General features: G+C 36.7%; 1 protein-coding gene across 2 annotated transcripts in view; it reads right to left on the reverse strand.

Annotated features, from left to right (window-relative positions):
• DCUN1D4 (defective in cullin neddylation 1 domain containing 4) overlaps positions 1-17929 on the reverse strand; it is a 94714-nt gene that overhangs the window by 16732 nt on the left and 60053 nt on the right. For both annotated transcript variants that reach the window (XM_036764110.1, XM_036764109.1), the window contains 2 exons: positions 13880-13971; positions 6516-6624 (listed from right to left, as the gene is read on the reverse strand). In XM_036764110.1, coding sequence (XP_036620005.1) covers positions 6516-6624; positions 13880-13971 — 201 coding nt within the window. The remainder of the gene's footprint in view (positions 1-6515; positions 6625-13879; positions 13972-17929) is intronic.

Raw genomic sequence — 17929 nt, forward strand, 5'->3', positions numbered from 1 at the left:
GATCACAAGCATGGCATAGAACCATGATACAGTAGTAAGGGGGTGCTTCAATTATTCATACATCTTCTGGAGCTCTCTTTCTTACAAGAGAAGAAAGATCTAATAATTTGCTGACTTGCAGTAGTCAAAATCTAATCCTTCAAAAGGTGGAGGAACCACTAAGGGGAAATTCTATTCTGGATGTAGTTCTTACCAACAAGGAAGAATTGGATATTGAAATACAAATGATGGGAACCTCGGGGAAAACAACTACTCCATTTTAGGATTTATGATAGCGAAACAGAGGAAAACTAGTAGTATGATATGAACCCTAGATTATACATTTATACCACTGTCTAAAGTGGTCAAAATATATGAACAAATGGTCCTCAAAAGAAGACCTATAAGCTATTAACAACAATATGAAAAAAATCATTCTAAATCACTAATAAGAGAAATGCAAATCAAACAATTCTTAGGGAGATTGTACCTCTCACCTAGCAAGCTGCACAAGATGGAAATAATGCTGGAGAAGCTACATGCTGAAGGTGGAGAGGTCAACTGGTTCAACCTTTCTGGAAATCAATTTGAAATTAGTAAAAAAAAAAAAAAACTAACTAAAACCTTCTGACCCAGAATCATAATCACCAGCATATACTCCAAGGAGGTCAAAGATATTAAGAAAGGTCCAATATATTACCAAAATATTTATAGTAGCATAAACCCTGGTGACAAAAAACTACAACAAAGTGGGGGACAATCAAATGAAGAATGTTTAAATAAATTGTAGTACATAAGTGTAATGGAATGATGAACATGAATATAAACAATAATCATATTTTTGAAAGGACACTGACAAGATGAAGAGTAAGAGAAAAGGGCAATCAAAGTGGTGAAGCTTCAAGTTCATGTCATACAAGGATCGACAATCAAAGGAACTAACACAGAGAAGAGTTAGCAGGAACATGATCACTACCTTCAAATATCTGAAGGGAAGACAGATGAGATTTATTCTGCCTTGCCCTAGATAAAATCAGTAGCCATGGGACTAAGTTACAAAAAGGCAAATTAAGGTTTACTGTAAGGAAAAATTAGAATTAGGTTAGATAGGCTGCCTCAGAAGGTAATAAGGGGCCAGTTTTTATGTGAAACCTTAAGCAGAAGCTAAACTACCATTTGTGGGATATGATGTTGGACTGGACTATACTGCCTCTGAGCACCCTTCCAATTTTGAAATTCTATGAAAACTAGCAAATAATGACAGTTTATTGTTGTCGATATTTTACTTCTCCAAGCCATGATTTTACTGATTTAGTACAAAATCAAAACTTCATGAGAACCATACACCACAAACTCTGAATACGTTATAATAGATATATTATCTGCAAATATACCTTTGATGAAGGTCTAAAATACTTAGTGCAGGCAAAAAATTTAATAAATTAGTAGCAGATAAAAAGTGTAACTAATATTATCTGCCCTATGTTTTCAGCTTTATAAGAGCATTGTGCGTGGAAATGTTTTGCATGACTGCACATGGATAATCTATATAAAATTGCTGGACATCTCAACAGGGGAGAGACGTGAGGGAGGAAGGGAGAGAATTTGAAACTCAAAATTTTAAAAAACGAATGTTGCAGAGCCAAGATGGTGGAGAAAAAGTAGGGACTTGCCTGAGCTCTCCCCAAAACCCCTCCAAACAACTTTAATGAGTCAAAACAAGTTCTGGAGCAGCAGAACCCAGAATAAGATGGGGTGAAACAATTTTCCAGCCCAAGAGAACTTAGAAGGTTGGCAGGAAAGGTCTGTTGCAACAGGGTGAGGATGCAGCACAGGTGAGCTCAGGGCCCAGGCCATGTTCTAGCAAAACAGCAGTAGGCCTTATGGGCAACTGAATCAGTGTAGGTTTCCAGACCTCTCAGCCCACATTACACTAAGGGGATCAGACAACTGGTTAGAAGGAGATTACAGGATTCCCTCTGATGGCACTAGGGGCAGGACTCTGTTGCATGTCTTACTCCTGGATCTGAGTTGCAGCCCTGAGTCTCTTTATATTTTTACAGTTGTAGCCATCAGTCAAAAGGTGAGGAAAAGCAATAGTACACCAGAGCTTGCAGCCACAGGGGAGTGGGGACCCTGGTAACAATTCCAGGGCAGAAAAGAGTGCTTGTGGTTTCTCACAGACCAGTGTCCCGTATCGAAGAGTAGTAACCACAACTTTCCCTAGATCAAATCACCTTGGAAGAACTGAAAACTTATAGGTTTTATCAGAATTATCTTCAAAAACAGTTGCACAAAACACCTGAAGCTTGGGACAGTGCCCCCTCCAATCCAGAAGCAGAGCCCTACTTTAGCATAGAATTAAAAGTCAAGAAATAGTTTGGAAAATGAGCAAACTGCAGAAAAAGATCCTAACTATAGAAAGTTACTATGGTGACAGGGAAGATCAAAACACATACTCGAAGAAGACAATAAAGTCAAAATTCCTACATCCAAAGCCACAAAGAAAAATATGAATTGGTCTCAAGCCACGGAAAAGCTCAAAAAGAATTTTAAAAATCAAGTAAGAGAGGTAGAGGAAAAACTGGGAGGAGAATCGAGAGTGATGCAAGAAAACCATGAAAAAGGAATCAATACTAATGTGGAAAAATGTTTAATATGATTGTACATATATAACCTACATCAGATTGCTTGCCATCTTGGGGAGGGAAGAGGGAGGAGGGAAGAGAGGGTGAGAAAAAATTCACTCAAAAATCTTATAAAAGTGAATGTTGAAAACTAAAAAAAAAAGAAAGAAAATTGAAAAAGGAAAAAGAGTCAACAACTTGGTAAAGGAGCCACAAAAAAATTACTGAAGAAAATAACACCTCAAAAAACAGAATAGGCCAAAGCGTAAAAGAGACATAAAAATCCAATGAAGAGAAAAATGCCTTAAAAAGCAGAATTGGCCAAATGGTAAGAGAGATACAAAAATTCACTGAAGAAAACTTCTTTAAAAAGCAGAACTGGTCAAATGGAAAAAAAAAGGTATAAAAGTTCACTGAAGGAAAGAAGGCCTTAAAAAGTAGAATTGGACAAAAAGAAAAGATAGAAAAGCTCAATGAAGAAAATGATTCTTTAAAAATTAGAACTAAGTATGTGGAAGCTAATAACTTGATGAGACATCAAGAAATAAAAGAAAATTAAAAAATCAAAACATTGAAGAAAATGTGAAGTATCTCATTGAGAAAACAACTAACCTGGAAAATAGGTTCAGGAAAGATCATTTAAGAATTATTGGACTACCTGAAAGCCATGATTGAAAAATAAAGAGCCTAGACATCATCTTTCAAGAAATTATCAAGGAAAACTGCTCTGATATTCTAGAACAGAAGGTAAAATAGAAATTGGAAGACTCCATTGATAAACTCCTGAAAGAGCTGAATGAAATGAAAACTCTCAGAAGTATTACAGCCAAATTCAAGAGCTCTCAGGTCAAGGAGAAAATATTCCAAGCAGCTAAAAAGAAACAATTAAAATATCGTGGAGCCACAGCCAGGATAACACGAAATTTAGCAGTTTCTACATTAAGTATGGGAGGGCTTGGAATATGATATTCCAGAGGGCAAAAGAGCTGGGAATCAGCCAAGAATCACCTACTCAGCAAAACTGAGTATACTCTTTTGGGGGAATACAGAAATTCAATGAAACAGAGAACTTTCAAGATTTGCTGATGAAAAGACCAGAACTGAACAGAAAATTTGACTTTGAAATACAAGAATCAAGAGAAGCTTCAAAAGGTAAAAAGAAAAAAGAAATCATAAGGGATTCTGTAAGGTTAAACTTTTTACATTCCTACATCATTAGATGAGACTTGTAGCTATTAAAAACGTTCTCATTATTAGGGCAGTTAGGAGTATATATAGACAGAAGGCATGGGTGTGAATTCAATATAATGGGATAATTATCTAAAAAAATAAAATTAAGGGGCGAGAAAGAGGAATGCACTGGGAAAAAGAGAGAGGTAGAAGGGTAAATTATCTGACATGAAAGGGGTACAAAAGAGCTTTTACAGTGGAGGGGAAGATGTCAGGGGGCATATGAACCTTATTCTCATCAGAATTGGTTCAAAGAGGGAATAACATACACTCAGTTGGGTATAAAAATCTATCTTACTCTACAGGAGGAGAAGGAGATAAAAGAAGGATAGGGGCTGACAGAAGGAAGGGCAGATTGGGGAAGGCTGTAGTCAGAGTGGACATTTTTTTTTGAGAATGAACATTTGAGAATGGACAGGGTGAAAGGGGAGAGAGAACAGGATAAACAGGGGAAAATAAGACGGAAGGAAATACAAAGTAATCATAACTGTGAAAAAAATTTTACAGCAGGTTTCTCTCATAAAGACCTCATTTCTCAAATATGTAAAGAACTGAGTCAAATTTATAGAACTAAGAGCCATTGCTCAATTGATAAATGGTCAAAGGATAAAAACAGACAGTTTTCAGACAATGTAATCAAAGCTACCTACAGTCACATGAAAAATGCCCTAAATCACTCTTGATTAGAGGAATGCAAATCAAAACAACACTGAGGTACCAGCCCACACCTATCAGATTGGCTAATATGACAGAAAAGGAAAATGACAGATGCTGGAGAAGATGCGGGAAAATTTAGATACTAATGCACTGTTGCTAAAATTGTATGCTGATTATTCTGTAGAAAACTTTCAAACTATGTCCAAAGGGCTATAAAACCACATATACCCTTCAACCAAGGAATATCACTACTAGGTCTATATCCCAAAGAGATAAAAAACAAAAAGGAAAAGGACTTATACATATGTACAAAATTTACAGCAGCTCTTTTAGTGGTGGCAAAGAACTGGAAATTGAGGGGATGTCCATCAATTGAGGAATGGCTGAACAAGTTGTTGCATGTGATTGTGATGGAATACTATTGTGATATAAGAAATGATAAGCAGGATGCTCTCAGAAAAACCTGGAAAGACTTAGATGAACTGACGCAAAGTTAAGTGAGCAGAACCAAGGGAACACTGCATATGGTAACTACAGTATTCTATTATAATCAATTGTGAATGACTTAGCTATTCTCAGCAATACAATGATCCAAGACAATTCTGAAGGAGTTATGATGAAAAATGCCATCCATTTCCAGAAAAAGAATCAATAGAGTCTGAATGCAGATTGAAGCATCCTTTTTATTTACTTTCTTTTTCTTGGATTTTTTTGTCTGTGTTTTCCTTTATAGTATGACTAAAACAAAAATGTGTTTTGCATGACCATGCATGTATAACCTATATCAAATTGCTTGCCTTCTCAATAGGGGTATAGGGGGAAGGGAAGAAGGAAGGGAGAGAATATGGATCTCAAAAAATTTTTTAAAATGAATGTTAAAAATTTCTTTTTACAAATAATTGGTGAAAAATATTAAATTTTTTAAAACCTTTAAAATTTTTTTGTTTACATGTAACTGAGAAAAAATAAAAATAAACAACATTTAAAAAGATCATTGTGGAGAAACAAATCTATCACTTTAGGAAGATACTTAAAAAAAAGATCCTAGCCATATGGATAAGTGACTGTCTTCAAATATTTAATAAATATTTTTATCATACATAAACACACAACATATATTTAATCTCATCTGTAGTTTCAGAATTCACTTTCTTACAACAACTTAACCAAAAACTGACATTATCAAATCAGGACTAACTTTTTCATGTGTCTGAGTTTGACTCAGTAAATGTACAATAAACAAGATTACATATATTAAAGAAATATTTCAATACTTCAAAGACTCATGCTTCTCTACGTGGGAACTTGTCCTAATAGTGCAGAATGCAACTCCTTCCATGATTTAATAAATAGTTTCAAGTTTCTCTGACTCTACTCTCCCCAAAAAAGATTACATGGTAGCCAACACTACAAGTAACAAGCTTCTGTAAATTTAGCTAGACTGGTCCTAAACAACAGACTGAATGTAAGCTGCCATCTTTGTGTAATGCCAACTGAGATTCAACTTAATTTGATATTCCAATCATTTCCACAAGATGATCTAGTCTTAACATCAAAGTCAAAACTAAATTAGAAAAGATTTGAACCATTTAACTGAACTTAGAGATGTTTTTGTTGTTTTACACAATATAAAACGCTTTTCATCATTACCTAACAAATATTCATTCTGCTAAATAGTTTACGATAATCGGTGCTGAAGGAGATACAAATATAAATCAGTCACGACCCATACCAAGCTCGATGAACACAAAAATTAGAAAATAACTATCTTTGCATTTTTAAGCTAACTTTAATCAAACCAAATGAACTGTTAGGTTTTTATTACAGATGGTTTGCTATCATATCTAATTTTTACAGAGAAAAAGGGCTGGTTTTAAAAGAAATGTATACATTGAAAGAAATTAACTAGCATCACGGGAGTAGTTTAAACCAGCCTCTTTGCTATGGCATATAAAAATGAACTCTCAGGAAACATTTAAAATAAAAGGCAAAAACAGATGGCCTGGATATCAGAATACTCACCCGGGCAAAATCAAATGCATATCTGTAAATAAGTTTGAAATTTGCAGGCTCATTTAATAATGATCTCAAGTAATCCAAAGAGCTTCTTAATTTCTCTGTCGAATCACATCTAAAGAAAAGAGAGAAAATGAAAAGAGCTACAAATCTAATGCAGATTTATGACTTGCCACACAAAAAAACCCCTTTATAGTAACACAGACTACAAGCAAAGGGAAAACACTAAAGGTTAGAGGTAAATAGATAACCTGTTTCAAACTATAAATGAAACTGGTGTTCTTAGAACAAGGCACAATATTTTACAAATCAACTTTACTTTTACAATCACTAGTTCCTATGTTACAACATATATTCAAGACCAATAAATTCAAAAGTCACAGTGATGCTAGCCACTTTCAGATTTTACTGAATATTAGAAAATGGCTTGCTTAAAAATAAATTATAAACTGCAGCATACCTAAGTAAGCAGTAATGTTGATTTGTTATCCTATTTACTAATATACTAATTTGTTTCCAAAGAGGAGGGAGAAAGTAATTTTTGTATATTAAAAGAAAAGAGCTTCTGTTACAGAAGTTATTTGAATTTCCTTCCAGTCTTAGAATATTAAAAAAATTAACTTTTAAAAATTTCTTTTAAAAAAATTTAAACTATGGAATAAAAAATTATTTATATTGTACTATCAATATACTAAATGCTTTTAGAAAATGATCAGAAAGTGCCAAAAAAGCAATCTTTAAAAACAAACAGCACAATTTTACACAATAGCAGAGTATCAAGTTGGTCCAACTCTATTACACAAGCTGGTATGAACCACATGTAAAAACTGGCCTTATACCATAACAAACTGCTCCAGGCTTCAATTTTTCTATTCAATGAATGAGATCTATACCTTCTAATATACTCAAAATTTAATTTACATTGTTTATGCAGCGCCCTAAGATACTCAGAAAAAGTAAAGAAAATATTTCCCAGCTGGAGGAGAAAAACATGGTTAGTTTTATTTTTTAAAATAAAAGAATAGTGACTGAAGCAAGACTTGAAGTGAAAGAAAAAAAATCCCTATCTCACTTTAAAGAACAGGTGGAAAAATTAGAGAATTGTTTCAGGAATTTTCCTTCAGACTTTTAAGAGCTATTGTTGCCTTTCTCTTGTTGTTGAGGTCTTAGGGTTTTGGGACTGGGGGGGGGCGGGTGGAATTAGAATACTATATACTTGGAGAAATATTATTTGCTTAGCTTTTGAAAAAGTGTTTGTTTTCCAACAAGGAAATTTACTTCAAAAAATAAGTGCTAGATGGCTGGCACAGTGGATAGAGCGCAGGGCCTGGAGTTGGGAAGACCTGATTTCAAATCTGGCCTCAGAGACTTACTTAGCTGCGTGACCCTAGGCAAGTCACTGAACCCTGTTTGCCTCAGTTTTCTCATCGGTAAAAATGAGCTGGAGAACAAGTGACAGACCACTCCAGTATCTTTGCCAAGAAAAGCCCAAAAGGGATCTTGAAGAGTTGAACATGATTGAAAACGATCAAACAAGATGACTTGTGTTCCAGAGCAATGCATTTTGCTATTTATTGTTTAAAATTTTCCAGTATCATCTAAATGAAATGTGATCATACTAATTCTGGTCATTGTTACCTAAACCTTCCAAAAGATGCAATCTGGCTTCAGCAGTGCGAAATATCCCAGAAATAAGAAGCAATGGGCACTAGACAAAACGGTTCTACCCTCTTAGTGGGATAAAACTTGAGAGTTAAAGGGCCAAACCTACAACTTTATTCAAGCTATGAAAGCTGGGGAAAGAGGAGCATCTTAACTGTTGAACATTCTTACCTACTTTAATTTTATTCCATGATTCATAGGATCAAATTTTTCCTGTCCTTCCTCCTACTGTAGAGGGCAAATCTGAATTTAGAAACCCTGGAACCAAAAACAGGAACTACCCCAGGCCGGACAGGATTGGTTGCTATCTCCTTTCCTCTAGAACAGCTCCCAAGCAGGTGATTTGCTTGTTTTCATCTTTTGGTTCAATGAGTAAGACTTTCTGCATTCCCAAAAGTGCTCACAATCACATGCTACACTGGTAATGGTGTAGTTTTATTTTTTTAAAGATACTTCACTAATTCCCTTTTGCTGCTTTCACTCAACTGTTTTTGTGTTAATTTTGCCATTATGACTATTCCCCACCCACTAATACCCCCCAAAAAATCACATTATGTGTCTTGTATAGTAAAAGACTATATGTAAATTTATAAAGTAATAGACCATGGGTGGGGAAACTGTAGCCTTGAGGCCACATGTGGCCCTCTAGGTCTTCAAGTGTGGCCCTTTGACTGAATCCAAACGTCACAGAATGTGAAGTTAGACTGTAGACACTGCTTATGTCACATTTTTGCCTTCTGTGGATGAAACAGTAGTACTAAGTTCAAAACATACTTAGTATTTTGAAAAATAGATGTTTTTATTAGGAAAAAAAGGTGGTCTGATTTTTATTCAGCATCCTAGCCTATAGCTTTGGGGAAAAGTAGGTCTGTAATAAAACTCTCCCCTACTTTGTTCAAAGAGGAAGTCATAAATCTCAGAGAGGAAAAGGGAGATAAAGATGAAAAACACAAGATTCTACACAGTCCATAGTTTCTTAACTTTTGGCACACAGTTCCAAATTTCTTTCCAGATTGGCTGAATCAATTCACAGCTCCATAAACATGCAATAGAATGCCCATTTTTCCCTCACCCCTCCAACATTTGTCACTTCTGCCAATCTGATGTGAGGTAGAATCTTAGAATTTACTTCATAAATGGTTGGAAGTTTGGGTTCCTTTCTTGGAAAAACACCTGTTCATATTCACTGACCATTTATCTATTGGGGAATGTCTTACACATTTGAGTCATTTCCTTAACTATTCTGGATATGCAAAGATTTTTCCCATTAGTTTTGTGAAAAAATTTATTAATTGTATGTAATCACAACAGCTTTTTGTTTTCTGTGATGCTCCATCACTCATTTAGTCATGAACTCAGTTCCCACCCTCCCACCCTCATCCAAAGATCTGAAAGGTAATTTCTTCCTTCTTCTACTAATTTACTTATGTCACCTTTTATGTCTAAGCTGGGTCATCTCCAGTTGTACTGATAAATATGAGGCCACTGGACCCAGATGGCTCTGGAGGAGAAAGTGAGGCTGGTGACCGTACACAGCCCTCCCTCACTCAAATCAGTCAACTGCAAGTCATGTCATCATTTTCCTGATGTCATGGTCCTCTTCAAAAAGGAAGGATGAATACAATGTATCCATTTGAACTTTAACTTGGCATATAGTATGAGATGTTGGTCTACAACTAATTTCTGCCAGACTGCTTTCTAGTTTTTTCAAAAGTTTCTGTCAAATAATGAGTCCTTACACCAATAACACTGCTAGTGTGTTTGTTTTCTTATTTTTACTGGGTATTTAATCATTCTACTGACTAACCTTAAATTTCTAACCACCCTCAAATCATCCTGACAATTACTGACTTGCAGTATAGTTTGAGATTTGATATTACTAATCTTACTTTCCCCACTTTTAATCCCATTATTTCTCCTTTAAGATTTTTGACCCTTTGTTCCTCCATATGAACTTCCTTATTATTTTTTCTAGCTCTACGAAACAATACCGTGAATTACTACTATAGTATGACCAATTAATTTCAGTGGTTTTGTCATTTTTATTAGATTGACATAGCTCATCCAATTATTAAATAACCCCTTCTCCACTTATTTAAGTCTATCTTTATCTTTGCAGTTTTTAATATTTAAATCTATATAATTCCCGCATGTTGAAGGCACAGCTCTAATACCAGTAACTTTTTGGTTCAGATTTGATGCTGGGATGAAATGAGGAACTGACAAACGAAATGAGGACATTTAATAGAGGTTTACTTTGCCCTAACACAGTAAGAATATACAAGAAGGATGAAGTGGCACCTACACCCTCTGGACACAGCCCTCCTTAGTTCCATCTGGAAACATGTCTGGTCATTAAGTCATCAGGGTAGGGCAACTCTTTTTGTGTTTTTGTTTTCTTCAAATTAATTTATTTAACTTTAGTTTTCAACATTCACTTCCTTAAGCCTCTGAGTTTTAAATTTTCTCCGCCTCTCTCCCCTCCCCCTCCCCAAGATGGTGTGCAATCTCATAAAGGTTCTACATATACATTCTTATTAAACATATTTTCACATTGATCATGTTGTAAAGAAGAATTAGAATGAATGGGAGAAACCACAAGAAAGAAAAAACAAAACAAAAGAGAGAGCAAATAATATGCTTCAATCTGCATTCAGACTCCATAGTTCTTTCTGTAGATGTGGATAGTATTTTCCATCATGAGTCTTTTGGAGTTATCTTAGAACCTTGCATTGCTAAGAAGAGATATATCTATCAAAATTCATTGTCGCACAATGTGGTGGTTACTGTGTACAGTGTTCTCTTAGTTCTGCTCACTTCACTCAGCATCAGTTCCTGTAAGTCTTTCCAGATTTTTCTGAAGTACACTGGCTCATCAGGGGAACTCTTATGGTCTCAGATACCCACTAAGTCTGAGAAGCCCAAACTGCAGATGGATGGGACTTTGTAAGCCTTTTCACAAGAAAGCTATACCAGGAAAGCTGGGGCAATGAGGCCCTATGAGGGAAGAAGAAATTGGGGCTGAAGGAAGACATATCAGGAAATGCTGGTTCTGTCATATTGCATATGTATTTTGGTAGATATCCTCCCAAATATTTTATACTTTCTGTAGCTATTTTGGGAAATTCTCTTCTAGCCCTTCCTGCTGAGTTTTGTGAATAATATATAGGCATGTTGATAGTTTTATATGAATGTATTTTATGTCCTATAAGTTTGTTGAATTTATTATTTCAATTAATTTTTTAATTGATTTTAGAGAGATTTCATAATAAATCATCTTATCATTTACAGAAAGGTATAATTTTATTTCTTCTTTGCCTATGAGTGTTCCCAGGAATTCTTTTTCTTTCTTATTGCTATAAAAAGCATTTCTAGGACTATGTTAATAGGAGTGGTAATAATAGGCATCTTTGCTTTACCTTTGATTGAATCAGAAACATTTTCAACTTTTCTCCATTATATATAATACTTACCCTTGATTTTAGCTATAGTATATTATCATGATAAAATGTATTCATTCTTATACTTACAAGGTTTTAACTGAAATGGGTTTGGGATTTTGTCAGTCTTTTCAGTATATACTGATATAATCATGTGGTTTTTATTACATTATTAACATGGTATAATTATATTTATAATCTTCCTTATGTTGAAGCAATCGCATATGTTTGCTACCAACTCAACCTGGACATAGCAGATAATCTTTTTTAATTTGCTGTAACTTACATGCTAACATTTTACTTAAAATTCTTGTATAAATGTTCATTGGGGTACCAGTCTATAGATTCATTTCTCTGTTGTGTCTGTCCCTGGTTTAGATATAAGATCATAGCTGTATCACAGATTGAAAGGGAGACTTATTTTCCTATTATTGCAATTAGAATTAAAAGTTTTATGAATGTTTTCAACAACTCTAAACGCTTCTAAATCCATCCTGGTCCAGGAGTTTGTTTAGTTTTTTCCCTTTGGTAGGTCATTTATAATTGGCTCATTTTCTTTTTCTGATATATGGTTATTGAAACAGTTTTTTCTTTTGTTAATATTTTTTAAAGTATTTATCTATTTCGCCTAAGTTATAAGTTTTGTGGCCAAAAAAAGGTTTCTGATAATTTCTTTTGTTTACTCTTTAATCATTGCGAATTTTTCTTGATAGCAGGGACTGTTTCATTTATGCCTATGGTCAATGCCTAGGCCAGTGCTACCTACATAGCATGTGCTTAATAAACTGAACTACTAACATTGGGTGCTAAATGACTGACAAATTTCAAAATTATTTAAATACAGTAAAAAACAAACCATTATTAATCTCATTTTAAAAGTATAAAGAGTGTATGTATATAGTGTATATAAAATCCATAATTAAAGTGAAGAGAAACAGAAATCATTCTAAGTTGTTAGGAATTAAATAATCACTACACTACTGAATCACCAAGACCTACTACTATTCAAAAGTACGTTTTAGTGAATTTCAAGTTCCATATGAGTCTAAAGTGTGATAGAGAAGTCAAAAAAGCTAACATGCTCATAGACTGAATGAAGAGAGTCATAGTTTCTAGAGCAGCGTAGGTCAGGGCTGTCCAAAATGCGGCCCGCAGTGCGATTTTATGCAGCCCGCCTGTGGGTTTTAATTTTCATGAGTGAAAAAATAAAGTAATAATTTGCATGGAATGCATATTGGAATTTTTAATTCCATCACTAATAAATAATCTCGTTGATGTTCATTTTCTTTGGTGTTTTTAAGCAGTATTACGGATGGAACATACAGCACGGAATTTTCAATTGATCTGCGGGATGCATTCTATCTGTACGATGCAGACTAGTCAGTATGCACCTACCTTTATACTGTTGTGCTGTCACTTTGTTGTTTTGTATTTGCTTTTGCGCTTCGCGCCTTCACCTGTCATACTGATGACGTGCGGTTCCCCCACTTTCTGTTAGTATTTTTTATTCTGGGTGCGGCCCTCAAATAATTATTTTATTTTAATGCGGCCCTAAGATAACCTAAGGTTGGACAGCCCTGGGGTAGGACAGCCATACCACCTCCGGACAAATGGGTTTAGCTAAAGGTACCATATTTTAGGAAGGATATAAACAAACTGGAATACATTCAGGAAGCCCACCAGGCTGGTGAGGGGATGAAAGAGTCTTCCAAAGAAGGATGAGTTGAAGCATCAAATGATGTTTTGCCTGGACAGAGGGGAGCAAGGGATGCATAACAGCTACCTTAAGTCTTTTTGTGTCTTCAAGAATGTCATGTAAACAGTTCTGGTTGGTCTCAGAGAGGAAAACTAGGAGAAAGATGTGAAAGTTGCAGAGCCAGATTTTGGCTCCATGTAAGGAGAAACCTCCTACTTAAGTGAGTTGAAATTCCAATGGGCTGCCTTGAGAGGTGATAGGTTCCCTCCATTATTGTGGGTTTTCAAATGGATACCATACAGTCACTTGTTATAGAAGGGTTTCATGTTCATGTATTCTTTGTACTAACAGGGCCACCAAGATGCCCTATAACTTTGTAGTTTTGTGAAAATTCCCAATTGTTCACTGAACCTCTACTACTCAACATTCAGAATGTTAGATGTTAAGGTACATTACTTGAAATGTAACTTAGTAAACTCCCCAAAGCAGAAACAAAATTTACACACACAAGTGTGTACATATACATACTGAATTTAGGTAACTGTTCACTAAAATAAAATAAAAAGACTTACTGCAGCGATGTCATTCCTTTTAACCATTCCTGTAATGTAAAATAACCCATGTTCTGTGCATCCAATTTCCAAGCTAGTACAAGCATGACCACCTGTTTAAAAAAAGAACAAAACACAGTTGTAAGGCAATGAATCTTTGGAATTTAGTTTCTAAAATACTCTTTGCCAAATCCTTCCATTTATGGGACCACCGAAAAATGAACATAGCAACTTTTAACAAAAAAGGCTAAGATGGCTGCCTGAATGGAGGTGGCGGGCTTGCCCAGCTCCACACAGCAATTCCAGCAAGAGCGTGAAATTCATGTTGAGCCAAATAAAGATCAAGAAATCCAGCAGTGGTGCCTCTGAGGGGCGGAGCCAAGATGGTGGCTAGTAAGCAGGGACTAGATTGAGCTCCATAACCGAGTCCCTCCAAAAACCTATAAAAAATGGCTCTGAACCAATTCTAGAACGGCAGAAGCCACAAAACAGCAGAGGGAAGCAGGGCTCCAGCCCAGGACAGCCTGAATGGTCTCTGGGTGAGGTCTATTCCACACGGAGCTGGGAGCTGGGAACGGAGTGGAGCAGAGCCCAGCCTGAGTGGTGTGGACCATCCAGACCAGAAGCCGGGCGGAGGGGGCCCTAGCGCCCTGAATATGTGAGCTGCGGCAGTTACCAGACCCCTCGACCCACAAACACCAAAGACTGCAGAGAAGGTTAGTGGGAAAAGCTGCAGGAGTGGAAGGAGTTTGCGATTCGGCTTCCAGCCCCGGGGGCAGCGGAGGTGGGGCAGCTACAGCTGTTGTTGCTTCCAGCTCCAGGCCCACCTGGTGGGAGGAATTAAGTGGCGGATCAGAGCAGGAGTGTAACAGCCTGCTGAAGATCTAAGCCCAGTCTGGACTGGGGGTTCTTGGGGAAGGAGTAGTGTGGGTCTGACAGAGCTGGCACCTCCCCCCCAAACGTGGAACCTAGAACTCATTAGTCTACAAGCAGTCATACCCCACTGAAAAACTCAAGGGTCAAGTTAGTTGGTTGGGAATATGGCCAGGCAGCGAAAACGCGCCCAGATTCAGTCTCAGACTTTGGATTCTTTCTTTGGTGACAAAGAAGACCAAAACATACAGCCTAAAGAAGACAACAAAGTCATAGAGCCTACAACAAAAGCCTCCAAGAAAAACATGAACTGGTCCCAGGCCATAGAAGAACTCAAAAAGGATTTGGAAAAGCAAATGAGAGAAGTAGAGGAAAAATTGGGAAGAGAAATGAGAAGGATGTGAGAAAACCATGAAAAACAAGTCAATGACTTGCTAAAGGAGACCCAAAAAATACTGAAAAATACGCTGAAGAAAACAACACCTTAAAAAACAGACTAACTCAAATGGCAAAAGAGCTCCAAAAAGCCAATGAGGAGAAGAATGCCTTGAAAGGCAGAATTAGCCAAATGGAAAAGGAGGTCCAAAAGACCACTGAAGAAAATACTATTTTAAAAATTAGATTGGAGCAAGTGGAAGCTAGTGACTTTATGAGAAATCAGGATATTATAAAACAGAACCAAAGGAATGAAAAAATGGAAGACAATGTGAAATATCTCCTTGGAAAAACCACTGACCTGGAAAATAGATCCAGGAGAGATAATTTAAAAATTATTGGACTACCTGAAAGCCATGATCAAAAAAAGAGCCTAGATACCATCTTTCAGGAAATTATCAAGGAGAACTGCCCTGATATTCTAGAGCCACAGGGCAAAATAGAAATTGAAAGAATCCATCGATCGCCTCCTCAAATAGATCCCAAAAAGAAATCTCCTAGGAATATTGTCGCCAAATTCCACGAGCTCCCAGATCAAGGAGAAAATACTGCAAGCAGCCAGAAAGAAACAATTTGAGTATTGTAGAAACCCAATCAGAATAACCCAAGATCTGGCAGCTTCTACATTAAGAGATTGAAGGGCTTGGAATGCAATATTCCAGAGGTCAATAGAGCTAGGATTAAAACCTAGAATCACCTACCCAGCAAAACTGAGTATCATGCTCCAAGGCAAAATATGGATTTTCAATAAAATAGAGGACTTTCAAGCTTTCTCAGTGAAAAGACCAGACCTGAATAGAAAATTTGACTTTCAAACACAAGAATCAAGAGAAGCATGCAAAGGTAATCAAGAAAAAGAAATTGCAAGGGACTTACTAAAGTTGAACTGTTTTGTTTACATTCCTACATGGAAAGATAACATGTATGATTCATGAGACCTTAGTATTAGGGTAGTTGAAGGGAATATGCATATATATGTGAATGTGTATGTATGTATATATCTAGGTGTATACGTATGTATGTGTATGTATGTGTATATATATATATATGTGTGTGTTTTTATATGTGTGTGTGTGTGTGTGTGTGTGTATATATATATATATGTAAAAGAGAGAGAGCAGACACAGGGTGAGTTGAAGATGAAGGGAAGATATCTAAAGGAAATAAAATGAAATTAAGGGATGAGGGAGCAACATACTGAGAGAGGGAGATAGGGAGAGAGAGAATGGGGTGGATTATCTCGCATAAAGGTGGCAAGAGGAAGCAGTTCTGTGGGAGGAGGGGAGAAGGCAGGTGAGGGGGGAATGAGTGAACCTTGCTCTCATCAGATTTGGCCTGAGGGGGAATACCATACATACTCAGTTGGGTATCTTACCCCACAGGAAAGAGGGAGGAAGATAAAATAAAATAAAAGGGGGGGGATGATGGAGGGGAGGGCAGATGGGGGTGGAGGTAATCAAAACAAACACTTTGGAAAGGGGACAGGGTCAAGGGAGAAAATTCAGTAAAGTGGGATGTGTTGGGAAGGAGCAAAATGTAGTTAGCCTTTCACAACATGAGTATTGTGGAAGGGTTATACATAATGATACATGTGTGGCCTAGGTTGAATTGCTCGACTTCTTAGGGAGGGTGGGTGGGAAGGGAAGAGGGGAGAGAATTTGGAACTCAAAGTTTTAAAATCAGATGTTCAAAAACAAAAAAAGTTTTTGTATGCAACTAAAAAATAAGATACACAGGCAATGGGGCATAGAAATTTATCCTGCCGTACAAGAAAGGAAGGGAAAAGGGGATGAGAGGGGAGGGGGGTGGTAGAGGGGAGGGCTGACTGGGGAACAGGGCAACCAGAATATAAGCCATCTTGGAGTGGGGGGGGGAGGGTAGAAATGGGGAGAAAATTTGTAATTCAAACTGTTGTGAAAATCAATGCTGAAAACCAAATATGTTAAATAAATAAATTTAAATTTAAAAAAAAAAAAGAAATCCAGCAGTATGAAAGGGGGCCACTAGGAAAACCAAGACCCGTAAAGAAGCTTGTAGCCTTCCAGTACAACCAGAGACAGTCCAGAGACACATGTAGCCTAAAGAATTCTCTGTCCAGAGGCAGCAAGAAGAGAGAACTCCCAAGAAAGCTAACAGTAATTGCAAAAGCCTACAATGCGGACCTTGGAAGTTCCAGTGAATGAAAGTGATCAGTTCCCAGCAGGAATGTAGCATGTTTTCAACCAGTACGCTCTAGGGTTCCAAGGTCTGCAGCATCCTATTGTGGGACTTCAAAAGGGGCCCTGAAGACCCCTAAATCTTAAGAGATTCAGGAGGGCCTAACCCTAGGAGGAAGCTAATGCAAGAACCCAACTGACCCAGGGTAAGACCAATCAGGAATGACCACCTCCTTCCAAAGTACATTAAGGGACAGAGCCTGGCCTTTGCACAATGCCCCAATTCAAGAATTAAAGCTAGAGATATGAACAAACCAAAGAGATGCAGACTAATGTCAAAAATTACTGTACTTTAAAAGAGTACCCAAAAGAAGGGAAAAGCAACTCCCTAATAACTTTCCATTCAAAACAAAAATAAATTAATATTCCACAAGGACTACACATGAATACCTAGAAAAAATGAAGCAAGAGATTTAAGAAATGAAATAAAAGCTCTGGAGGAAAAAAATGTAAGGAGAATAAATGAAAGAAGAGAAAGAGGTAAACATTACATAATATCTGACTCCCTAAAAACTTGAATAGGACAAAGAGAAATCAATGACTCCAT

This window comes from Trichosurus vulpecula, chromosome 6 (assembly GCF_011100635.1).
Source record: "Trichosurus vulpecula isolate mTriVul1 chromosome 6, mTriVul1.pri, whole genome shotgun sequence".
In the NCBI taxonomy this organism is placed as follows: Eukaryota; Metazoa; Chordata; class Mammalia; order Diprotodontia; family Phalangeridae; genus Trichosurus; species Trichosurus vulpecula.